General features: G+C 26.6%; 2 protein-coding genes across 2 annotated transcripts in view; one reads left to right on the top strand and one right to left on the bottom strand.

Annotated features, from left to right (window-relative positions):
• LOC100203930 (TBC1 domain family member 4) overlaps positions 1 to 15,725 on the top strand; it is a 67,137-nt gene extending 51,412 nt beyond the window's left edge. Inside the window, exons 9-16 of the mRNA XM_065812826.1 lie at positions 738 to 998; positions 1,162 to 1,210; positions 2,572 to 2,688; positions 3,262 to 3,579; positions 5,328 to 5,479; positions 5,638 to 5,730; positions 8,786 to 8,983; positions 15,086 to 15,725. Coding sequence (XP_065668898.1) covers positions 738 to 998; positions 1,162 to 1,210; positions 2,572 to 2,688; positions 3,262 to 3,579; positions 5,328 to 5,479; positions 5,638 to 5,730; positions 8,786 to 8,983; positions 15,086 to 15,583 — 1,686 coding nt within the window. The 3' untranslated portion in view covers positions 15,584 to 15,725. The remainder of the gene's footprint in view (positions 1 to 737; positions 999 to 1,161; positions 1,211 to 2,571; positions 2,689 to 3,261; positions 3,580 to 5,327; positions 5,480 to 5,637; positions 5,731 to 8,785; positions 8,984 to 15,085) is intronic.
• A 5,231-nt stretch (positions 15,726 to 20,956) lies between these two features.
• LOC136088044 (tigger transposable element-derived protein 4-like) lies at positions 20,957 to 24,230 on the bottom strand. The gene is made up of 5 exons (XM_065811689.1): positions 24,179 to 24,230; positions 23,920 to 24,032; positions 21,815 to 22,122; positions 21,459 to 21,598; positions 20,957 to 21,396 (listed from the first exon to the last, which is right to left on the bottom strand). Exons 1-5 carry the CDS (start codon positions 24,228 to 24,230, stop codon positions 20,957 to 20,959), a joined length of 1,053 nt encoding a protein of 350 aa, XP_065667761.1.
• Between the last annotated feature and the right edge of the window lie 3,149 nt (positions 24,231 to 27,379).

The following is a 27,379-nucleotide window of genomic DNA, read 5'->3' as shown; positions in this document are numbered from 1 at the left end:
AATATATTGTTACTGCAGTAGAAAAATTAGATCAATAAAATGCCACAAAATAATCACCTGACTATATTTGTTACCAAATTAAAAAGAATAAAATCATCTCTTGAGCATAAAGTATTTAAACTTAATGGTTTTAACCACTATTGAATAATTTATTACTGGTTAAGAACTTTTAAAAAACTGTTACTAGTTTTTTTTTTCTCCAGTAAAAACTTTCTTTTGTCATATTTTTGAGAAACCAAATGTTATTGGATCTTTGAGAAACCAAATGTTATTGGATCTTTGAGAAACCAAATGTTATTGGATACCTTCACTAACACTTTAATTTCACAGGCTCAGTTGATTATTAAATTGTGTTGTACTGCAGTGTAGCGCAAATTATTTTACAAAATATTTAATAAAACATCCTTTTTAGAAATTAATGGTGTGATGGTATTATATAATATTATCGGAATAAATTGTTTATAACATTATAGAAAAACATCTATATTTTATATAAAAGTGTGTTTAATTATAAACATAATTTATTTTCAATAATTCTTTATGTTGAATGCAAATTGGAACAGTATTTTGGAACAGAGGGAATACAATAATTTGATATTAATAATGATATGATACTGATATTAGTAATAATGTAATAGCTATGTATTTAGTAATGGATAATAATAATATAAATAGTAGATAAATAGTAATGATAATAATTATAACCATTTTATTTTTGCTCAGAAATTAATTTTTAGCCAAATAGTGGATCTCTGTCAATGATTCATCAAAGTTCAGAAGATGTTAACAAACCAATCCGCTCCAACACAATGAATGCACCTATGAGTTGTCCCACTACACCAGATTTAGCTGTGAAACACTTAAAATTTGACTTTGATAATGAGTCAAGTACAAATAAACCAGAAGTTATAAAAAATCAAGTTAGTGAAGATGTAGTTACACAGTGGAAGAGTGTTGCTAATAATAGGAAACTAATGAAAAGACCGTCTTGGCGCCAGGTAATTTTTTCACAGGATCTCAAATCAAAGATTTGTATATTTTAAATAATACAATACATAGCAAAATTTTTTTGTTTAACAAATAAAGAGTATCCTAGCTTAAATATTTTGTTAATTTTAACTTTCAAATATTTTTCTTCTTTTATATATATGAATATTATAGGATATTTATCACAGTGTTGTTATTCCATCGTACAGAGATCCTACACTAAGTAAGCTTTTCAATTTATATAGTGCAATAATATAATAACAAATATATTTATAATATATATTAATTTGTGCTTTTGTTAGTTTGTGCTGAGTTGTTTTGTGCCTCAAACTCCACTAGTTTGTGTTTACTCATACACACTTCTTACATATGTTATTTTTATGTAAATGCAGTGTTAAGTGTAAGTCTGATTTACAAAAACACTATTTTAAAAGGAGACTATTAGGGTTTGACTCTGTACAAATTGTACAGAGTCAAACCTTGAATCTAATATGAAAGAATTAAAATAGTTTATTGCAACCAGATACCTTTGTGTTAATCTTTATACAGATTAGTACTGAATAATACCACTAGGAAAATTATCATCCAAGGTAAGTTGCATAAACTTACATAACCTAAGCAATTTGGTCTGACTGTAACTAAGGAACCCCAAACAATAATAAAATATATGTGTATGAAGGTACCCCAAACAATAAAATATAAATAATTACACACACACACACATATATATATATATATATATATATATATATATATATATATATATATATATATATATATATATATATATATATATATATATATATATCATACACATACATCATCTATATCAGCCAGGAACCAAGAGGCTGTATGTCCACATTTGGTGAATTTTTTGTTTATTATCAATAAATATTCAACAATCAATATGTGTCCAATAAATCTAGTCTCAGAATGATACTACTTTTAAAAATATTTGAAAAATTAGTCGGAAGTTCTAGCAGAAAACCTTTACAAATTAAGTTTTAAAACTTGATTTTCTCAGAAACACAAAAAATGGATATACGACCTTTTGGTTCTCAGCTGACATTATATATACACATATGCACACACACACACACACACACACACACACACACACACACACACACACACACACACACACACACACACACACACACACACACACACACACATAAATTATGTGTTTATTTATTCTACAAATAGAGTGCTCAATGTTCTTTAAGAACAGAGCAATCATAAATTAGTAAAAAAACTTTTCTAATTTATAGTTGTCTTCAACAGCATATTTCATCATCAGTCGGTTCATCAGGTAGCTTTCTGATGAACCTGACTGGTGGTGAAACATGTTATTATTATTGTTGGTAATATAATCTATTATTATTATTATATATATATATATATATATATATATATATATATATATATATATATATATATATATAATATATATATATATATATATATATATATATATATATATATATATATATATATATATACATATTAATATTGGTGTAATCTTACTTATTAAGTGATAAAGTAATAGTTTTTAAAGAATAAAAAGTAAAAAAACATTTCTAGCATCTGCAATTGATGGCCATGTAAATTCAAGCTATAGAGCACGACTGCGATGGTCAAATGCCATTAGAAACCAAATTTTATTAATTCGTATGGAAAAAGAAAATAAAACACTAGCTGGTATGCTTTAATTCTTTTTCATTGCAAAAATTTCTATTTTACAAAGTAGATCCCAGTAAAGAAAAAAAACACACTTTTTTCACATGGGTTTTATGTGGGTTCGGTGTGGGATACTGGGAACCCACATGGAACTCATGTGGGACAAGTGTTTTTTTTTTCACTGGGATCTACTTTGTAAAAAAAATTTTTTGTAAAATTAATTATTTTTTTTTAATATTTAGCAATATCAATATTGCTAAATTTATTTTATACGAAAAAATATATATTTTTTCAGGGTTATTTTTACCAGATAAAAAATCTATTTTACTAAAAGTTTTTTAAATCAATTTGCAAATAATAGCCTGCAATGTCATTATGCAAAATAATCATCAACAAAGATTCAACAAAATTTATTTTATACGAAAAAATATATATTTTTTCAGGGTTATTTTTACCAGATAAAAAATCTATTTTACTAAAAGTTTTTTAAATCAATTTGCAAATAATAGCCTGCAATGTCATTATGCAAAATAATCATCAACAAAGATTCAACAAAATGATCACAAATAACAAGGCGTTTTCTATTATTTTAAGCCAAAATTTCTGCATCAGAAGAGCGTCGTCAAAAGCTTTCATATAAAGAATATGGCAGTTATACTGGAGTTTCAGCAGTTTTATGGGATGAAATGTTGACACAAAAAAAAAATGAAAAAGTAAACGATCATTCTTTGGTTGAGGTAGTGCGTGGAGGTTTGCCACGCGCTCGACGTGGTGAAGTGTGGCAGTTTTTGATCAAACAGTATACAATTCGCTGTCCTGAGCGTGTTGAGGAACAATATTGGAAAAATGAATCTTATAGAAGTTTATTAAGATTAAGCACCAGTCATCAGCATGCTATTCTTATAGACTTAGGTAAGTTGCTTTTAAGTTTTATGGAAACCAAGTTTTAAAGAAAAAGTTACAAACTTAAAAATCAATATTTTTATGTGAAGTTATGTAACTTAATTGATAATAAACTATAAAAAAGAGCAAAACTGATAAGAAAAATTTGTCTGTTTTAAATTTAATTTTTTACTCATTAGGGGTTGTCCATAAAGTATGTGCATTTTTTTTTCAACCCATCCCCCCCTTTCCCCTCTGGTTACCTGCATTTTGCTACACACTTTTTTGAGTACCCTCCACCTCCCTAAAAGTACCTATGCTTTTAACCTGCCTACCTAACATTTTATGATATTTTTTTAAATTTAGTGTCTCCTTACTTTTATAATTTACAACTTGCCCCCCAACTCATGTTTGCTATTTGCAGACCTCCTCTGCCCATATGAGTGTATGTACTTTATGGATAATCCCTTATTGAAATTTTATTCTATTACAGTTTATGTTATTTAGTTAACTTTAGTAAAAGTAAATTTATTTAGAGGGGCTTATAAAAATTAGCTGTTGCCATAGAGCAAGTAATTAAGTTTACTACTCTTCAGTTCATTTTTGTTTTAGACACATTTATAAATGACTAACATGTTACAACTAAAAATCTGGACAAACTTTGTAGCTTCAGTTTATGTCTAACAATGTTTTATAATTTTATAATCCTACCTATTGTGTTTCAAATTTATTCTTCTACAATATACTTTTTTTTTTTCAACACTTAATTAAAAAGATTGATCAATCAAAAGGCACTCTGTAAATGAGTGTAAGATTTTTTTGGTTTTTTGCAAGGGAATAAAATCATTTTCGCATAGAAAATGTCCAAAAATCAACCATTTATGATATACTGCAATGAAAGGAGATCAATATAGGACCAGAACGAAAAGTTGGAAGTGGTCCGACTGCAAAAAAAATGCCTAAGAAACAGACAAAATGCCTAGAAAAATCAATTGATAGGAAGGATGTTGTTTCACAGTGTAGCTCAGCCAAAAGATTCAATAATTCCCATCAGTATATATCCAAAATTATCAACAAAAAGACAAGCCTTCGGTTTATCTTAAAAAAATTAGAGTGGAAAAATTTGTGACAACAAATCATATTTTCCTTTGTGCAACACAGAGGTTTTTGGCATTGCAGGATATTATACTTCTCAACAAGGATGTGTACATTTCCAAATGCCTGGTTAAATTAAAGAAGTTCATAAACGAAGTTCATAAAAACAACGAAGTTCATAAAAATTGTGTTCTGGCCTAAAATGATCTAAAAAATTCCGCTATCTAAGAAATCAAATAAAGTGTTGTATGAAAAACATCGATCAAAATCATGTATATGTTCGGCAAAATGGACTGCTAAACAAATAATTTTTATATTATTTTGTAAAATACAAATTTTTTGTTAATATGTTTTTTAAGTTTGTAAAATTGATAACTCCGTTCAAGAGATATTTATTTTTAAAGTTTGTCTGGATTTTTAGTTGCAACAAGTTATAATAGAATATATGTAGTAGTAATATATAGTATATATCAATAATTATAATTATTATAAAATCAAAAATAGTATATATCAATAAATATAAATATTATAGAATCAAAATGAATCTTTTGACTTGATGGTTTGATGAATCATTTTTTATTTGATTTGCTCTACACTTAAAGATAAAATGCTTACTAATCATTTTTTATTTGATTTGCTCTACACTTAAAGATAAAATGCTTACTAATCATTTTATTTTACAGGTCGAACATTTCCTACCCATGAACATTTTGTTGCTCGACTTGGATCAGGTCAGTTAAGTTTGTTCAACATTCTAAAGGCTTATTCCATACTTGATAGAGAAGTTGGTTACTGTCAAGGTTTGAGTTTTGTGGCTGGACTTTTTTTGATACATGTAAGTTGTACTAAAGAATTTTTTAGTTTGTGATTTATTTTCTTTTGTTTCAGTCCAAAATATTATTCAAGTATATATATATATATATATATATATATATATATATATATATATATATATATATATATATATTAAATGTATAATAATACTTTTTTAAGATGAATGAGGAGGATGCTTACAGATCTTTTTGTCATATCATGTTTGATTTGCAAATTCGTAATCAATATAAGCCTGATATGAATGCTGTTCAGGTATGTATTTTATTTAGAGTGAACATGATAAATTCAGAAATCATTCAATTACTAAATTCATTTTTCCTTTTACAATCAGTGATTTATCTTTACTTTTTTGTGTAGATTTTTTGTATTACCTGTTACCTATTACATTTCGCATAATACATTTTTACCTATTTTTGTTGTATTACTTATTGTTTTTTACATGATAAATTTATAACTATCATATAAACATATTTATTAGTTACAAAATTAGTTTAGGACATAATTTTGTTTTTTGGCTCTAAGTAAGTTAACCTTTTGTTATTGGATGCAAGAAAGTTAACCTTTATATCATATTTTTTGGCTGCAAGAAAGTTAATCTTTATTCTTGGCCGCAAGAATGTTAGTCTTTATTATTTAATGTTTATATAAACTAGTTTAAAAGAAAATATTTGTTTTTTTACATCAAGAAGTTTGTAATCTTGACATTTTAAATGTGATTTAAAAGAATCATTTAACTCTTATAAGATTAAAAATATTTTTATTTTTCCACTTGTTAAAGGGATCCCAAAGTGCCGAGACAAGTTGAGTTCATATTAAAGAGAATAATGAAAAAAAATGTTTGGGCTGAATTTTATTAAGTAAAACAAAATAATGAATGTATACCAAGAAAAACTTTGTTGTTTTAGTCGAAGCTTTCCGTCTCCATGTTAGCCAATTGTTTCAAGTCTTTAAAATATATGCTGCATAATCTACAGACTTTATAATTTATTCAAGCACGTTTAATTCCAAAGAGTTTTAGTGTATAACGTCATTGTAGAATTTCGATAAGAAATCTAATCTTTTTTTCATCATATTTTTTTTTTTTTAAATTATTGCTTAAGAATTTGTTTAGTTACTTATTATATAAAAGTTTTTTTTTTTCATCATAAAATACTATAGAATTTCTTTAGTTTTTTTATTTTCTAAATTTTGCGAAGTTTGCATAAAAAATATGAATAAAATATTTCAGATATTTTAATTTTTGTCTATTGCTATGAATTATTTTTGTGTTATATTTATTTTTGTTATATAAATTTTTGTGTTATTTATTTTTGTGTTATATTTATTTTTATGTTATATTTATTTTAGTGTTATTTACTTTGGTGTTATAATTATTTTTGTGTTATATTTATTGTTATTTAGTGATTATTATTGTTATTAAGATTCTGTTAAAAAATTATTTTGTATTATTTAATGTTATGAAAGTTTAATCGACAGCATTTATTTGCTAAACTTTTCATCAGGTACAAATATTCTCCAAATTTTAATTTAATCATGCTTGAATATATTTAATGAAATTTATTCTGTAAAACATGTATCACTTATTTTATTTTATTTTTAAATTGAACAATTATTGGTCAAAATTGCAAAAAGTGTAGCATTATATGAGAAAAAAATGTCATAGCAATAAACAGCTCAGATAAGCTAGATAAAAAGTTCACATTGTTTACATAAAAATAAAAAAGATTCAGAATATGGTGATCAAGGTCTTTTTTTTATATATTTATTATATTTAAGAGAATCATAAAAATCTTAATTTATTTGGTTCTCGCACAAAAAAACATTATTTTGTTTAGCTTCTTATAAAATTTATAGGAAAGTCATACGATTTATGATAAATTTAAAAAAAAACATAAAAAAAAAACAAGTAATATCGATTAAAAAAAAAAAAAAAAAGATTAAAAAAATCCTACAATGACATCATATACTAAAATTCTTTGGAATTAAACGCACTTGAATAAATTATAAAGTCTGTAGATTAATATAATATATAATATACAATACTGTTGAGATTTAATGCCATGTTAAATTTTTTACACACAAAACAAAAAAGTTTTTTTATTAAGTCTAATTTAACTCAAATTGAGTCTAATTTTACTCATATTAAGTCTAATTTTACTCAAATTAATTCTAATTTTAGTCAAATTAACCTCTAGACTCTGCTCAATATTTTAGGTTTGGCCACTCAGCCCGCAGTATTTTTAGCTAAAGTTGTAGGTATATTAAAAATAAAATTTTGTCATGATATAGTAATGTCTAAACCTTTAAGTAAAGTTTTTCTGAAAGACAAATGAGTATATTTACATAACTTATATAGACTGACACCATACCTATCATAAAGTTTATACAGTGTTGGTCTAAAAAACTTTTTTTTTTAAGAAATATTTTACATAGCACTTTTTTCAATAAAGAGACACTTTTTGAGAGAAAAAACAGGCGTAATGAAACATATATGTAGGTAGTAAAATTAAATTTTTTAACATCCCATAGGCATATTTAAATAGAATAAATAAAACATATACTAGCAGCACTTTTATTTCTTTTATATTTTAAAAAATTGCAGCCCTAGTTTTGGCAAAACTATGAGTAAATATTAAAAAAAAACCAACAAAGTACCTTGTTACTTTGAAAATATATTGACACTAAGAACATGGAAATACATTTCTATAGAGTACTTGTGTTTTACCAAAATTAAATTTAGCTTTATTACATGATCTTTAATACTTTTTACATATAATTATACATAAGTAATGCAATAAAAAGGTTGATAAGAAGTGTAAATAGAATTTTAAATTTCAAATCATAAGCTTAAATTAACTTTCTAAGATTAGAAAAATAGAACAAAAATGTAAGTACAACCATAAGAAATCAGTTATTTATCGTAAGAATCATTATTCTAACTGTTTTTGAGCTCATCAATAATGTTTTTAACTTTGGATTGTGTCATTTAGCGACCGCAAGAAGTCAAAATGTAACTGGTTTTTAATGTAAAAATATAAGCAAAGTCTATAATAAAACCATGTAAAGTTGTTGTTTTTATTTGTTTGTTCCTGTTTACATTTTTTTTTTTTTAATTTCGGGAAGTTTTTTTTGTCATTAGATTTAATATAAATAAAATTTGAAATTAGTTGAAAGTGAAATGTGGAGCCAGATATGTTTAGAAATTTATAAGTTTAAGAATTTATTAACGATTTTGGTTTGTATAGTGCAATACGTCTGACTTTCTTGATGAGCCATAGTTTTGAAAGTGATAAAATATTTTTTATAGCAACAACTTTACCAGCTTTCTCGACTTATACATGATTACTACCCATCATTGTATGAACACTTTAATCTAAATGATGTGACACCAACATTGTACGCAGCACCATGGTTTTTAACACTTTATGCATCACAGTATCCTGTAGGTTTTGCTTCAAGAGTAATGGATATGCTATTATTACAAGGATTGGAAGTTATTTTTAAAGTAAGTGTGCATAAAAAGTACAAATATTTTATCTTTGAAACTTATGTACAATAATGGGTATTAATTTTGAAATAAATTATAATATTCTAATAACTTTAAATGATTATAATGCTTTAATAACTTTAAATATTTGAATATTTAAAGTTATTAGCACCATATCTTATGTGTTAATTTAGTGTAATTTTTTATTTCATTACATAGGTATATAAACTATCAGTATAAGTTTTTTTTTTTATATTTTCACTGTTTATTATGAACTTTTATTGTTTTAAAAGTGACAGTATGTTCACCTACTGATAGGTTTTGGTGTGGGCATGTAGTAAGCAACCGGGGCCAGGGCCGGGGCTAGGTTTAATAACACATAGCCATGACCAGGGCCAGGTTTATGATCAGGGCTGCATTAATATTGATAGATCCTATAAAAATGTTATCTTTAATTGAAATTTATGATATGAATTTTACTTAAAAACAATATTTTATAAGATCTATCAATTTCAATGCAGCCCCGGCCGGGTTTATGACCGGGGTTGCATTTATTAATATATATATATTGTTTTTAATTATAACTCATATCATAAATTTCAATTAAAAATAACATTTTTATAGGATCTATCAATATTAATGCAGCACTGATCATAAACTCATCCCCGGTCGCGGCTATGTGTTATCAAACCTGGCCCTGGCCATAGCCCCGGTCATTTACTATGGGCATGTAGTGTCTGCATATGCAAGAAATTTATTTAGGTTTTTAAAAGAAAATGGTTTATATTATTTTCCTTTAAATAATATAAACCACTTCCTATAAATGCACACATTAATAATATATGACCACAAAAAATATTAGACGTTTATAAAGCTGTTGTAGGTTTTTAGATGGCTAAAAGAAGAAAAAAAGTTCAAATTTTTTTTCAGTTAAGTGAGCTGAAAATTTCACTGAAGTTTTTTGTCTTTTTTGTAAAAAAATCTTTCAATATAATTTTGAAAATCTTTTGTTTGTGCATGCACATGTTTAAAAAAAAAAAGTTTTTGCAATGATTTTAAAATATTTGTTGAAAAGCAATAAAAATTATTTCAAAAAAGAAAATCTATTAACAACAGTAAGGGAAAAAATCAAATTGAGGTATAAACAAATCATATTTATTGTAAAATGTTTTGTCTTGGTTTTTAGTTAATGATTAGAAGCAGTAAGTTCCAGTAATAAAATTAAGTAATAATTATTTTTAACAATAGACACTAGCAGAAGGTAAGCCAAGGTTTCAACACAAAACGTCACAACAATAACATCACATGATAAATGCAGCATAAGATATTTGACTTTAATAATTAATTTCCACATATGATGAAGTTATAGGTTTTAATGCCAAAAACAACTGGGTTTCCGATAACAACAACTCTAGCTGTAAACAATTATAGTCGCATTCGTATCCTATGACCACTGTTTCTTCTTTGAGAAAACCTGCTTGTATACTGGGCATACTAATATAGCTTTTAATTGTTGCATATTTTGTATTTTGTATTTTCATATTTAACACAAATGATTGTTATTAACAAAAAATCATTTCGTTAACAACAATCAACAAAAAACCATTTTGCATTATTGAAAATATAGGATCTAAATATCTCGCAACTCCATCATAAAAAGTAAAAGATTATTTTGTAGTAGACTAAAATTTGATAATGGAGAATATCTAATGTTTATTCACTATAATCTGAAGTTAAATAAACAATCAAAAAATAAATAAAAGTTACTTGAACTACGATACTGTATAAGATAATATGGTAAAGAAAAGTCTTATTGTTGAGTAACTTTATTCTTACAGTATTGTGAAAAAAAAATTTCTTTATAGAAAATACAATTGACAAAAAATACCATAACTACCCCAATTTTACAAAAGAATTTTACAGCATAGCATTCACCATGTAGAACTATTTGCATTAAACATTATTTTAAAAGAATGAAAAAAGTTGTTTTTACAAAATTAAAAGTTTAATAAATTATCAGAAATTAGTAAATGCTACTTTAAGTACCAAATTAGCAGCAGAAGAGATTTAAGACCTAAAAAGACATTATTTATTCAAAAAACTTTTAAGTCCAGTGTTACTTTATCATATAGAACATACTAAGGTGCATGCTGCAGGTATTTTTTTTAAATGTAGTTTTTTAAACAAACCTAATATATATATATATATATATATATATATATATATATATATATATATATATATATATATATATATATATATATATGTATATATATATATATATATATATATATATATATGTACAGTGGGTTGCCAGATTATTAGGGACACTTTACTTTTTAAGTAATTTTAAAGTTTAAATGATTTTTGCGAGCAAATAAATTGTTTTCATATAACTTTTTTTGTGCATTTTAATTACTAATATAACTATAATTGCTTTTAAACCATGACAATTGTGTTAGTCCACCTATCTGTCGAAAAAGTTAGGTTATCACTCAATTAGCTGTCAATTGTTGTAAAGTATGGTTGGAGTAGGTTCAAAATTAATTTCAATTATTTATTTTTGGAACAATTTTTTGCAAGCGTTTAGAGTTCTGAACTATTGAAACCTAAGTATTAATTAATAGTTCAGTTAGTTATAGTTAATAATTTAATATTTTTGCTAATTTTAATGCATAAATCCTGACTTGTAACCATTCTCACCTCTCATTGATTTTTTTAGTATGGGCAAGTCTCCAGACTTAACCCCAAGAAAAAGTAGGGAAGTAAAAACCTTACTTCTTCATTCTACACATTCTCAGAGAGAGATAGCAGCAATTGCAAGTGTTTCAAAGTCAGCATTGAGCCGAATCAAAAGAAAAATTGATACAAATGTGCCTCTAGAACCTGACCATGTTGGCAAAAGTGGTAAAAAAGGATCACTACTCCACATTGTGACCGTAAAATTAGAGACATCTGTCTTAAATACAGAAAGAAAAGTGTGTCTCAACTAGCTACAATGATAAACAATAAAGGAATTTACGTCTCCAAAAGGACAGCTCAGAGAAGGTTGGCTGAAGAGAATTTAATGGGTTGTCGTCCAACCAAAAAACCACGTTTAACTGAAGCCATGAAAAAAAAGCGACTGGGATGGGCTAGAAAACACCAGCATTTGACTATTGAAGACTGGAGTAGAGTAAATGTAATTTATAATATTATAAGAAACCAGAAAAATTTAAGTTTAATAATTTAAAATATCTTTGAAATGTTTTACAGGTCTGCTTCTCAGACGAATTGACATTTCAAATTTTGATGGACAAAAGTTTGTTTGATTGACGATGCCCAGGAGAAAAATACCACCAGGACTGCCTTTTGGAAAAAGTTAAACATCCTGTGAGTGTAATGGTATTTTCTGTGATCTCAGCCAAGGGTATGGGCTGCCTTTACATTATAGAAGGGACTGTGAGGCAGGACCAGTACAAGCGAGTACTGGAAAACAGGCTCCTGCCCCAGGTCCAAGAATGGTTCTCTGTAATGAAGAGTATATGTTCATGCATGACTCAGTACCGTGCCATAAAGCTAGAAGTGTTACAGCATGGGAAATTGTCAAAGAAATCATCACTACCAAGCAGCAATTGATAGAAACCCTTATAAGAGAGTTGCATAGCAACTCCAGTCTTCAACACAATGCAAAAGTCTGCAAAGAAAGCATGCCTCGACGTCTGAAAGCTGTTATTGTAGCTAAGGGTGGCATTACAAAATATTAAGACTATTACCTTGTTTGTTATTTTAAAACTTTTTATAAAAAAATAAATAGCTATGAATAAGTAATTATGTCGTTTTATATTCTAAACAAAGCTCTCTAACAATAAAAAAAATAAAAAAATAACTACAAGATACGTATTTATTCATTAAAGTAGTTTATAATTTAAAATTACTTAAAAAGTCAAGTGTCCCTAATAATTTGGCAACCCACTGTATCAATGTATATATATATGGGCAATTCTGCAAGAGGGGCAGTCGTAACATTTGACACTCTAAAAGCTATTAAAAATGAACCAAAAATGGAAATAACTTGAAACTTTTACAGAAATGTGAAATACTATTATATAATTTAGTATGTAAAAGTTACAGCATTAAAGTCTTCAACTTTTTTGAAAAAATAACTCTACATAGCGTGTTGGTCTTAACGCTTACTTTTTACCACATCTGAACAAATCAACTTTTTCAGATTTTATGCAGCGAACGGCACGGTAAAAAAAAATCATTTGGTGATATATATATAAATATATATATATATATATATGTATATATATATATATATATATATATATATATATATATATTATATATATATATATATGCATATACATGAATAAACATGCACATATACATGCAAGGACTGCCAGTATATCAACTAAGGGTTCGGGTTGGGACAGCAATCGTTTCTTTTTTCTTATATTTGTGTGTGAGTGTGTATTAAGTTGCAAAAAAATGCTTTTTTTTTTTCTTGATTTTTTTTGGGTCAAAAAAATGTGATTTTTGGGAGATTTTAGTTTGTTTTTATTTTTTTGCACAAATTATGGAACAGTTTTTGTTTTATTCTGTCTATTTCTATTATATGTCATTGTAAGCACAAATACATGTATAAACACCAATTTTACGTTATATTTTGAATAAAATGTTAAATTAGCTATAAGTTAAAAATCTAGGTATACTGTATGAAAATGTTTATTTGTCATATTGTACTTCCTATTGTATTAAACTCATTATATACAGGAATTTTACTTGTCCTTTGAGAAAATTAATGTAGTAATTTTGATTTTGATATGTAAATATTTTTATATATAATATCATGACAATTTAATATCAGTCAAATGTTCAATGAAATAAACAATTCTAACATATTTTGTGTAGTAAGTCGGTTTTACATTTTTTTGTTTGTTATATTTGGCAAAGAAAAAATATTACCAGTAAAAAAAACCTCTATACTGTTCTTAATTTCCAGGGTAATTTAATTTTTTTTGAATGATAAATATGTTTATTTTTGTTTTAATTGGTTATCAATTTAGTTGACAAAGGTGCTAAAAACATTGTTAATTTTTATAAAATTTAAAAAAATTAAAAAACCTTCAGCTTTTTCTCATAAAACATCTGATAGAAGACTATTTTTTGTTGTTGAGTTAAGTCCACTTAATCAGAAATAGCCAATGTTTTTAATTGTTGCATATTTTTCTGTATGCTATCTTAGCATGCTACAGTTGATCCCTACCTTTAAAAAGACAAAAAATTATGGTAACAGGTATTTATAAATTTAGAGTAAAGTAATTTAATGTAAGTAATCTACTTACATTAAATGTATAATAATTTTAGTTTAAATGTGATTTTAGCAAAATCGCATCCTTTTACTGTAGCTGTTTTTTTATGCACAAATACTTTCTTTTTTTAAATTAACTCCCAACAAGGCTGCAAGCAACCACTATTAAGTTGGGAGTTACTAGAAAGCAAAGATTATTGTTAAAGAGTAAGGAAACGGTTAACAAAGAGGATTTTAAAAGTTCTATGAGTAATGAAATAAGATGATCGTTTTTTGTTTTGTTTTTTGAAAAAAAAGAAAGTAAATCTTTTGGATTAATTTTTGACTACAAAAGCGAAGTATGTAGAATCTTTATTTTAAAATAACAGTTTTTTAAGTCTTCTGTCAACGTTTTCTTACTCTTTAACTTCCTTCTTAGCTTTTTGTTAACTCCAAACTTAATTAGTGGTTGTTTGCAGCCTTGTTAGAAGAGAGTTTTTAAATAAAAAGCATAAAATAAATCTTTTTTTTTTTTTTTTTACAACTGAATGCCCTTCTGCGTTAATCTGTTTTGCAGATCAGGGTACCGTATTTTTATTATGATACTAACATAAAGAGGATTGCTATCCAAGGTTTATGAGCTTCACCTTCCCTTACCCACAATTAAAATGTGGGTTTCGTTTTTTTACATGGGTAAGTTGCGTTTAGTAAGTTTATTTAGGCTAAGAAGCCTCAACAGCCTTCAATTAATGTAAAAAAATGTAGTAAAAAATGTAAAAAACGTAGTATTAAAATAAAGCAAAATTATAAACTTCAAATTTTTTGTATTTATGAATTAATTTTAGGTAGCTATAGTTATGATTGGTGATTACATTAATGAAATTCTGGAGTGCGATAGTTTTGAGACCATTGTTGAGTACCTCAAGCTAACATTACCTGTGAAAGTACCAACTAATACTGACGACATATGTAACCGCGTGTTGAATATGAATATCACTTCGCAACTTCATCTATACGAAGTTGAATATCAGCTTTTAAAAGATGAAATGATTGATATTCGTCAAAATAGGGAAAAGTTAGAAAAACAAGAAGTTGTCCATAAGGAGCTTGAAAATGAACTTGCAAGAGTGCAAAAAGAATTGTCTAACGTTAATCTTGAGCTTAGCTCATTGAAATCTAAATTTTTAGAAACAAAAAAAGAAAAAAATATGTACAAAAAGAAATTAAGCGAAATGGAGCAAGAACTTTTTTTGCTCAAGTCTAATAACATAGTTGTTAAACAAAATGGCGATTGTTCAAAAGATTTTCTGGAAAATGGTCAAGTTTGTTACAGCAATAGTTGATAAAACCGATAAGATATATTTTCTAGAAAAATCATTCTACAAATGTTATATTTTTCAAACTGTTTATATATTTTTTTCTATACATTTTGAGGATTTATTATTTTAATTTAAGTGCTACATAAACAAGGAAACTAATGATATTATTTTGAGTAAAAGCCCGATAAGTTTAACAATATTTTAATTTAATTTTTTATTAAATTAAATCAAAAATAACTTTTTGATTTAATCTTTTATTAAACTTTCATCAAAAATTGCACGCATCTCTTGTTTTTTTTCACGTTGATATATGAATTGACATATTAGGCCGGGGGAATGAAAAAGAGCAATTGCTTTTACTCGGCATTTTTGGAGTAATTGCTCAGCTTTACGTAAATAAAATTTTTTGGAGTAATTGCTCAGCTTTACGTAAATAAAATTTTTTGGAGTAATTGCTCAGCTTTACGTAAATAAAAATTTTTGGAGTAATTGCTCAGCTTTACGTAAATAAAAATTAGAGTAAAATCCCTCAAATTTTTATTCTCGTACTTCTTTTACTCTCGCTGAGCAATTACTCCAAGTATGCTGAGTTAAAGCAATTGCTTTTTTTTATTCACATGGCCTATGAACTTAATATCAATCGGTTTTAAACCGTTTTTATAAATATTTTTATTATTATAATAATTTAACTTTAAATATATTATATTTTTAATATAAAAGTTTAATATATTATTTTAAATTGTATTTTCTTTTTTATTCTTTTTAGATCTTTTTTTATTCCTTTTGTTGTTGTTTGTTTTGCCTAAAGTCGGCTACTCTGATACTAAGTTATTTTATAACCTCTAAAACCGATTTTAAAATGCATTATTTTTAATAAAAGTTCTTTTCCATTGTTTTTAATGAGATGTTTTGATGTATGAATGCATAATATATTGGTTTATTAAAAATGAAAAATTTCTGTTAAAATTTGTTGCAGTTGTTGTTTTAATAAAACTTTTTATTAAAGTTTAACGCTTTTTAAATTTCCGCGATTAAATAAATATTTTATAGATTATTGTAGATTTAACAATGTGATAAGATAACTCGTTTATATAATATAACATCACTGTTTTTCTGTATGCGTGTAAGCAAAACTTGACTAGTGAAAATATCCTCGATCCAATAAAAAAATAAAACTGTGACTAAGGTGAAAACCATAGAAAACCAAAGAATTATTACGACTCTGGTGGAACAGTTTCTATTGAATCTTGAATTAGATTGATCTTGGCCTGATCCCAGTGACATAAGAGACTCTGACCTGATTGGCTGCTAGACCTGCTTAGATTATCGTCCAGGCTCTGATGTTACTTAATGTTCACATTGATGTGGTGATCGTTTATTGTTTTGTTTTTTGAAAAAAAAGAAAGTAAATTTTTTGGATTAATTTTTGACTACAAAAGCGAAGTATGTAGAATCTTTATTTTAAAAATATAACTTTAAAATTTATGTTTTCATTTATTACACAGGCCAACAAAAAAATAAAATTTTTTCTGGTGCCGAGCAAAAAATTTGTTTTTTGTATAGCATTTCTCATTTTGATTTCAAATATGCAACTCTTTTTTACCATCACGTCAAGTTGTAAAGATATTTAGGTTCAAATCTTAAGTATTTAGGGTAATGTCCCTAATATCGTCGAAAAAAAAGTTATTCAAAAGTATGTCAACCTGAGTCTCAAAAGAAGCGTATTTTCATAGAGATTTTAGAAAACATAAATATTTTTCCTTAAAATTTATTGACAAAAATTATGTGAAAAATAAGGCTAAAGACTCTTAAAAAAATTTCAACAGAATGTTATTTAGCAACAATACAAAAAATACTTATATTTATTACAACTGAATAACATTTTTAAAATCTCTATGAAAATATGCTTCTTTTGAGACCCAGGTTGACATACTTTTGAATAACTTTTTTTTCCACAATATTAGGGACTTTACCCTAAATATTTAAGATTTGAACCTAAATATCTTTACAACTTGACGTGATGGTAAAAAAAGAGTTGCATATTTGAAATCAAAATAAGAAATGCTATACAAAAAACAAATTGTTTGCTCGGCACCAGAAAAAAATTTTTTTTTTGTTGACCTGTGTTATTTACATTTAAACTTTTATTATTTTGCTTAAATTTAAAGAGTTTATTATTGCATAGCCATGTAAATTTAACTTGTGTAAAACTGTAAATTTCTAACTGATTTTAATTTAAGTTTTAAAATCTGTATAAAAAATTCGCCAAATTTACTAGTTTTAAATAGAACCTGACATAAATTGTCGAAAAATGTACACTGTTAAAAAAAAAAGAGCGCTTTTTACGGAAAATTCAGGCAGCTGCCGATGACCAAACTACCCGTTATTTTACGGAAAAACCCATCGCATGTAAATGGATGTTTCCGTTATCAAACAGATTTTTTCATTTAAACTCAATGAGTTTTGTTCCGTTAAACAACGGGAGGTTTGGTCATCGCAGCTGCCGGAACTTTTCCGTAAATAAACGCATACTTCCGTTTAAATTAAACAAGTTTTTCCCGTTAAACAACGGAAAAGTTCCAGAAACTCAGCTGCCGGATAGTTTCTGTAAATAAAAGTAGTTGCAGTTTATATTCCGTTTATATAAAAATTTAAACAAATTATTTCTAGCAAATATTATATATATTATATATATATATATATATATATATATATATATATATATATATATATATATATATATATATATATATATATATATATATAATCGATTGTATGTTTTTGAAAATATTTTCTGAAAACAAATTTTGTTTGATTTACATAAAAAATATTTTCCATGATTTACATTTTACTTCAACAGCAAATACGCGAATAAATAATAAATTAGTAAAGTAATAAACACTTTCAAAAAAATTATTAATAATTTTGATAAATTATATACAAGCACATAATAATATAATTATATTACATATCCCTATATACATTTACAATATAGATATACTTAAAAACTTATCTTTAAGTAATGTATATTGGTTAAATAATAAATATAAATATAAGAAAATCAATCTAAATACACAAAAATACAATCTCTCCTTTTTTTTCCATTTTGAGTCAACTCTAAATTTAAAAAAAAACAAAAAGTTTTTGAGTAAGAAAAGATTTTAATTTTTAACAAATTAACAAATAATAAAAAACACTCATTATGTACAATGGTTACCTTAAAGTTGTTCCCCAAATTTGAGTGATTTAACTAAGACCAAGCAACAAACAACTTTGGATAAAGTTAAAAACTCTTTTGAGCAATAAATAAATACCTACAACAAATAAAAACTTAAATTGAAGTATGATACAAAAGAGGTTATAAAATGCAAAGTAATCATCTCAGTTTGTTTGTCATTGTAATAGTGATAACCAAATTTTCTGTTTTTGCCATTGTTGGTTCCATATGCTATTACTCCCAAATTTAAAATTAGATTTTTTAATACTATTAAATAAATAAAAATCTTTACAACTTCTTTAAAATCAAATTCCAAAAATTAATTACTAAATTTACTTACAAAATAACTCAACAATTTAACGATAAAACCCAAGTTTTCTTTTCTGTTCTATAATGAAAACATAATTTATCAAATTATTATTTTTATTTAATATAAAACCATTTCAAAAATCAAATTTAAAATTTATTAATAAAGATACATACTTAGTTCTAACCTTTAGCAAGCTAAAAAGATTATAGTTCATAACTATAATATAACAGAAAACTATTAATTTAGAGATGAAATAATTTTTACCTATCTGGTCCATTGTCATCACTAAAAAAATAAATATGAAATCAATGAAATACTTTTTACCATTTTAAAAATAAGTTATTTTTTTTGTTCATGCCTAATTTAAAAACTGTTAAGTCCTATTTTGAATCCCTTTTTTTGTGTGCAGAATATCTACTATAATAAAATATATTCAAAAAGGATAAAACAGTTTGATTTTTATTTTGTTCTTGTTCTAAATATAAATAATGAACTTAATGATGAACTATAATACTTATAACTAAATTGAGTGCTTTCTTATCTAAATATAAACAAATATGAACACAAAAATGATATAAATATTTTATAATAGACATATATATATATATATATATATATATATATATATATATATATATATATATATATATATATATATATATATATATATATATATATATATATATATATATATATATATATATATATATATTATATATACTATAATAAGTACTTTTTTTGTTTCTCAAATTCGAATTCTGATAAGTTTTATAACATTTTTTCTTTAAATTTTATCCCTTACTTTTTTCTATACTCTACTATTCTGTAGTGTACTTTTCTACTTATTAATACTTTTATTACAATCTCTCTAATTCGAAGTTAACGGAAAATTTAGTACAATCTCTCTAATTTCAGTACAATCTCTCTAATTCGAATTTAACGGAAAATTTAGTACAATCTCTCTAATTTCAGTACAATCTCTCTAATTCGAATTTAACGGAAAATTTAGTACAATCTCTCTAATTTCAGTACAATCTCTCTAATTCGAATTTAACGGAAAATTTAGTACAATCTCTCTAATTTCAGTACAATCTCTCTAATTCGAATTTAATGGAAAATTTAGTACAATCTCTCTAATTTCAGTACAATCTCTCTAATTCGAATTTAACGGGGAAAAAAAGTTCGAATTAGAGAGATTTTCGAATTATAGAAAGTTGACTTTTTTTCAAATATTCTGGTCAAAGTAACGAATAGAAATGAAACAAACAAACAAATAGTGATTCTTAGGCCTAATTGCAATATATATTATGTGATTTAAACTTTTGCATTTTCAAAAAAAAGTCAGTAATTGTAGATTGTCTTTTTGAGGCTTTTAAATTTATTTCAATGACACGATTTATGTCTTTAAGAGCCTTCGTCAAATCATCTCCAAAGTTAGAATAAAGACTGTCATTCTCGAGTACAGTGACACTATGCATCACTTCGTTCAGACTTGATTTTGTAGCATTGTCAGAAACACCAACGCACTCATCATTGGATTCCACTTCAGTGTCAATAGCATCATGCTCAGAAACTTCTGTAATGATGTCCTCATCTAATGATTTGTTGGCAATGCAAACATCGAAATCTATGTCTACTAATTCGTCGGTTGTGAGGTTAAAATCTGCATCGAGTTTTGTTTTTAACAATTCGAGATCATCTCTTAAGTTTTCCATTACAGTCTCGTCTACATCTAAGCCACAGAAAGGGTTGTTATCATCATTTACATGCTTTTCCACTGCTTCTAATGATATTCCCGATTTTTTGAAACAATTTATGAAAGTTTGATCCAGAATGAAATTCCATGATTTTGTTAGCATAAACATAGCAGTTAAGATAGAAAACTTAAGCATCTTGTTCTCTTTTTCTTAGCAATTTGCTTTTTCACTGCAAGTGAGCGATATTTGGCTTTAAGAGATCGGATAACTCCTTGATCCATAGGTTGGGTGATCGAAGTTGTATTCGGTGGAAGAAAGATAAGCTCCACCCAATTAAGTTTCTGCACGTTAGGATGGGCAGAACAATTATCTACTTTTAAAGCAATTTTCCTTTTCTGAAAACTAAACTTTAAGTCAATTTCTTTAAACCACTTCTCAAATAATTCTGCCAACATCCAACTTTTTGGTTGGGCCCAATAGCAACAAGGAATATTTTTCACACCTTTAAAACATCTAGGAGACTTCGATTTTCTAAATACAAACATTGAAAGTCTTTCTCCTTTAACATTACCTGCGGCTATCCCAGTCAGGCAAACTTTACTATGCTTGCCTCCTATGTACTTTTCATTTTTTTTAAATGTAAACTTTTATCAGGCAAACATTGGTAGAAAAGACCGAATTCATCGGCATTAAAAATATTTTCAAGAGGGTATCGAGAGAGAATTGTAGGCAGTGTGGTTTCGAGCCATGGAGCGATCATCTGATCGTTAACAGACTTTGCCTCTCCAGAAATGGTTTTGAAAGATATACCATATCTACAAAAAAAAAATTATAACTGCTTTAACAAAACTTACGTGTGATACGTACGTTTGAATTTAACTTCGAGGTCTTTGCGAGTTTCTAGAATGCCTAATTATGGAAAATATTTACTTTATTTTTTTAAAGCAATTAAAGAAAAAGGTGTAGAATAATCATATATTGTAAAGTCATTAATCATTATATTGGAGGAATAAAATAAGAAATTAATTTACTTTTTCTTAAATTTGTTTAACCATCCATCCGAAGCTTGAAAATTTTCGAAGCTTAACTCTTTCGCAAAATATAAAGCTTTTTCTTTTTCCAGCAAACCACTGATTGGGACATTATCAGCTCTCATTTGTTTAAACCATTTAAGTGCAGCTTTGTTGATTTCATAATACGTATCAACTTTCACCGGTTTAGCCAAATTTCTTTGACGAAAAGCGTCAAAGATTTTATCTTTATTCTTTTTCCTGGTTGAAAGAGTGTTTGGTGGAATATCAAAGATTGTCGAAACCTCTTTATTTGTTTTTTCTTTTTCCTATTCCAGTAGAGCTTCGTATTTCAGCTTTAAATTGTTTTCTTTATGCAGTCTTTTTGATGCCATGATTTTTTTTAAACAGAAGGAAATAGGTCACGCTAACTGTTTAACAAAAAATCAAAACATTCAAAATTTGAAAAAAGAGTTCGATGGTTAACGAGTTTTTTATACGACAAAAATTTAAAAAGTTTGATTTACTGAGAGAATCTTACTGACAGGTCTGAAAAATTCATTCGAATTGTAAAGGTTTTCGAATTAAGGAGATTCGAATGTATATATATATATATATATATATATATATATATATATATATATATATATATATATATATATATATATATATATATATATATACAGTTATGGACAAAATAATAGTAGTGTGATTAAAATTAACGAATTAATATTATTATCTTTAAACAGTTACTGAAAATGAAATTGTAATACTGGATTATTAATTAAATAGGTGTGAGATGATAAACTAATAAGTAGAAAATTTAAAATTTTTGCTTTTATTTATAATAATTACGTAAGTATAAAAATCAGGTTGGACATAATAATAGTAGTATTAATTTATCTAATGTTATATTGCAAATAATTTATTTTATTAACAAAAAAATGATATAAATTTAATTAAACAATAGTAAAAAATTAATATTTAATCGCATGTCCCCGGTTTTTTATCACAGCTTTGCATCTATTATCATTGAGTTAATCAAATTTTGACAACGTTCTAAAGGAATGTTGTTTCAAGCATTCTGGACAACTTGCCATAACTCCTGCTGATTTTTTGGTTTTTGACTATAAACTGCCTCTTTTACATCCATCTAAAGGTTTTCGATTGGATTGAGATCCAGTGACTGTGCAGGCCAATCCATAACTGCAACCCTATTCTCGATGAACCAACATTTTACTCTGCGACTGGTATGCTTTGGATCGTTGTCCTGCTTATAAACCCATCTTAGGGGCATATCTTCTTCTGCATAGGGCAACATGGTATTTTGTAATATTTGAAGGTATTTTTCTTGATCCATAATACCATCAATCTTATCGATTGGCCCTACGCTATAATAAGAAAAACAACCCCAAATATTTATTTTGCTCCGCCCTGTTTTACAGTTTTTATGGTGTATTGCGGTTTGTATGCAGAGTTACATCCTTACATACATCATGCGTCCACTTGACCAAAATAAAACAATTTTGCTTTCATCAGACCACAAAATATTACGCCATTTTGAAACAGGCCAATCTGCATGCGTTTTTGCAAAATGTAATCTTGCTACCACATGCCTTTTTTTCAATAGGAGAACTTTTCTTGGGCTTCTGGCAACTAACTTACTTTGTACTAACCGCCTACGTACTGTTCTCGAAGAAACGCTTAAACTTAAATCTTCTTTAATATGGCGGGAAGTTACAAAAGGATCGGCAACAGCAGCACGTTTTATCAATCTGTCTTCATGTTTAGTCGTTTTTTGTTTTCGGCCCCTTGTTTTGCCTAAATTTTTCCATTTTAGAGCATTTCTAATCATCAAGAAGGACAACTTAATATCTCTTGAATAAATTTGAATGTTTTGCCTTCTTGTTTTAATTTAATAATTAGTTGTCTCTTTTCTGCACCACAATGCTTTGCACAACCCATAATTTCTATTTATAAAATAAATTTATACGATTGTTTTATATATTTCATTAAATTAACACTAAAATTAATCTTACCTTTAATTAGTCTTACTAAAACCAAATAAACAAAAAGCTAATATAAATAAATTGATAGGAAACAACAGATATGTTATTTTAACCTACAAATCTAGATATGTTCGTATATAAAATTCGGGACTTCCCTAAAGTAATTTGAACAGTGTTACCAACATTTTTTACTCCCATTTCATTATTCAGTGTTTGTATTACTGTTATGCCTAAATTTATTAATTTATATTTAAATTTACATAAAATTATTGTCACAAATTATTGTTTTACTAGCCACTACTATTATTTATATATATATACTATTATTGTCCACAACTGTATATATATACAGTAGAGGAAATAGAATCAGGCTCACCATGTTCCGATCCATTATTTTGTAAATCTGTAAGCAAGTTTGTGAGATGCATCTTTTTTATCCACACACATATAATTATTGTTACATACAATAAGTTTTTAGATTATGATTAAAATGCGGTACATTTGATAAAAATATAAAAGTTTTTGACATTTGGTTTTTGATACCTTAATTTCAAATGAGACATGATAAGCGTTTAAATATTGAAGAACTAGCAGTAATCAAAGCATACAAAGTATCACGCTTATCTAATCGGGAAATTGCAAAGAAAGATCTTTAAAATTGGTTAATAATTACTTCAAGATTGGCGTTAATTATGGAGTATATAAGGAAAGTGGTGGCAAACGTAAAATTGACAATCGTACTAAACGAGTTATTGTACATCGTGCTGCTGCTCAGCACATGTCGCTATCTCAAGTTCGTGCTGATTTACAATTACCTGTATCTGTTCAACGTGTGAGACAAATCTTACATGAAGATCCAAACACAGTTTGGAAAAAGCGTAAACCAAACCCAAAACATACTGCTCGTCATAAAGAAGTTAGATTACAATTTGCAAAAGAACACATATCTTGGCTGGAGGAGCGGCATTAAGTTCACTTTAGTGATGAAAAAGTTCAATCTAGATGGTCCTGATGGCTATCAAGATTACTGGCACGATTTTCGAAAAGAGAAAGAAACTTGGATGAGTCGTAATTTTGGTGGTGAAACTGTTATGGTTTTGGGGGCTTTTTCCTTTGCTGGAATACTTCCACTGGCATGGATTTCAACAAAAATGAATTCACAGGACTACATTGACTTATTAAAAATAAGTTTGCTTGGACATGGTGAGGAATTGACAGGTGAAAATTTCACTTTTCAACAAGATAATGATGCTATCCATAACTCAAAGCTTACAAAAGCTTGATTTAGAGAAAAAAAAATTCACATAATGGAATGGCCCGCATCTAGTCCAGATATTAACTCAATTGAAAATCTATGGCGAATACTTTATAGAAACGTTTATAGAAATGGTAAGCAATTTGAATCCACCTTGGAGCTGAAAACTCGTATCAGAGAAGCTTGGAATGAAATATCTATAGAAACTATCCAAAATCTTGTGACTAGTATGTCAAGTCATATATGAAGCTATTAAAAATTCAGGAAGCAATACTAAATATTAAATGAGCGTAAAAACAAAATATTTTCTGTATTTTCTTGTATAAAACGTAAATGGAGGCTAATTCTATTTTCTCCGCAAATTGAATACTTATAATTTTTTTTCCATTTGTAATTAATTAAACATACCATTCATACCAAACATTTTGAGAAAGTTTATTACTTATAAACCACTCATTAACTTTCGATAATTGTTTGTTTGTTGTGTATTATTATCTCCGTGGGAATAAAAAAAGATTGGAGTCATCCGCAAAAAGAATAATATTTAATAGGTCTGTTGCTAAATTTAAATCATTAATGAACACTTGGAATGTTTGGTATGTTGGTATATATACATATATACATATACATATATATATATATATATATATATATATATAGATATATATATATATATATATATATATATATATATATATATATATATATATATATATATATATATATATATATATATATATATATATATATATATATATATATATATATATATATATATATATATATATATATATATATATATATGTATGTATGTATTTCACCGAATACCGCAGTTAGTATTTTTAAAGGTTTTTTAGCTCGAGCATACAAAATTTGTTCAGAACATAACATTCAAGATGAAATTAATTTTCTTATTAAGATTTTCACTGAAAATGGACATTCATATAAACAGTATTCAGATATTGCTAAAAATTATAAATACTCCACAAATAAATCTAGTTCTCAAAAAATTGATACCAAGAATCTTGTTATTTTACCATGGGTCCCAAAATTAAGCCTTGTTCTAAGAAGAGAGTTTTAAGTAAAGTCGGTGTTAAAACAGTCTTCCGTTTTGGTAATCCCTTGATAAATATACTCTGCCGAAACATGTCTAAACTGCCTCCGAACAGTCATCCAGGAGTGTACCAACTTAATTGCACATGTGGTGCATGTTATATTGGTGAAACAAGAAAAAAGATTTCCACACAAATTCAAGAACATAAAAATAATGTTACAAAAGCCAACTGGGATACATCTGGAATAGTAGAACATTCACAACATTGCAATGGTAAAACAAACTGGGAGAACCCTAAAACGCTTTCTGTATTTCAAACAACTACACAAGAAAAGTTCGTGAGGCCATTGAAATACAACGTGTACAATGTTCAAAATCTAAAGAAAACGTTTTAAATCGTGACAATGGCAATTTGGTGATGACTCACCATTGGAAACCATTTTTTGTAAAATTAAAAAATGTTGAATATCTGACGTTGTAATGACATCTTTGGTTACGTTTATTATAATTTTTAAACGGGTTTTTTTCAACGGTTTTATTAGTTTGATAATGGCTCTCACTATATGAGCCGAAATATTACTTAAAAAAGAAATATATATATATATATATATATACATATATATATATATATATATATATATATATATATATATATTTATATATATATATATATGTATATATCAGAATATAAACTAGCCCTGTGGAGTCTTCTCAAATGTGGTATTCCCAAATGCTCATAAAATTAAAAAAAATAGAAAAAGTCCTTTAGAAAAAAAGTGGTGGTGTTGTCGGCCCTGCTTATTAAGTCTTACTGCAAAGTCTATTTCAAGTAGTACATGTGCTTTGTCAAATAAGTTTTTTCAAAATATTGAGAAGCCGTTTGCGTCAGATCCTTACAAAATTTTGATCCATGTATTAGGGTAAGTCTTTTAGTTATTGTTTTTCTTTTTTTGTTTGGTTTATATCAACTGAATTAGGTGATCACATCGACTAAAATCTTTTTTTACCTTTCTCTATTATTTTTTCTCGACTTTTTTAAATAAATGCTGCTGAAATATAAGTTAAATACAAAAAATGTTTTATAATTATAACGAACAGGTACTAGAAATTATTCCTTTTGCTACGTAATTTTTTCACTTCTTCCTGAAGCTTCGTTTGATGTTTAATAGTTTCTTGGGCAAAATCTTCCTTTATGTAAATGCATATTCCTCTGAGATGTTTACTGAGTTGAGTATTTTGTTTTTGGTCGTGGAGATTTAAGAATTTTA

The sequence above is a fragment of the Hydra vulgaris genome, chromosome 12 (genome assembly GCF_038396675.1).
Source record: "Hydra vulgaris chromosome 12, alternate assembly HydraT2T_AEP".
Taxonomy (NCBI): Eukaryota; Metazoa; Cnidaria; class Hydrozoa; order Anthoathecata; family Hydridae; genus Hydra; species Hydra vulgaris.
This window is presented reverse-complemented; position numbering and strand designations above follow the sequence as displayed.

Coding starts and splice junctions, on each gene's coding strand:
- LOC136088044 (XM_065811689.1), bottom strand. CDS start 24,230: ATGCATCTCACAAACTTGCTTACAGATTTACAAAATAATGGATCGGAA. Junction 21,599..21,814: donor TTAAACAAATTTAAGAAAAA/GTAAATTAATTT, acceptor TTTTTTTTGTAG/ATATGGTATATCTTTCAAAA. Junction 21,397..21,458: donor TTTTAATGCCGATGAATTCG/GTCTTTTCTACC, acceptor AAAAGTACATAG/GAGGCAAGCATAGTAAAGTT.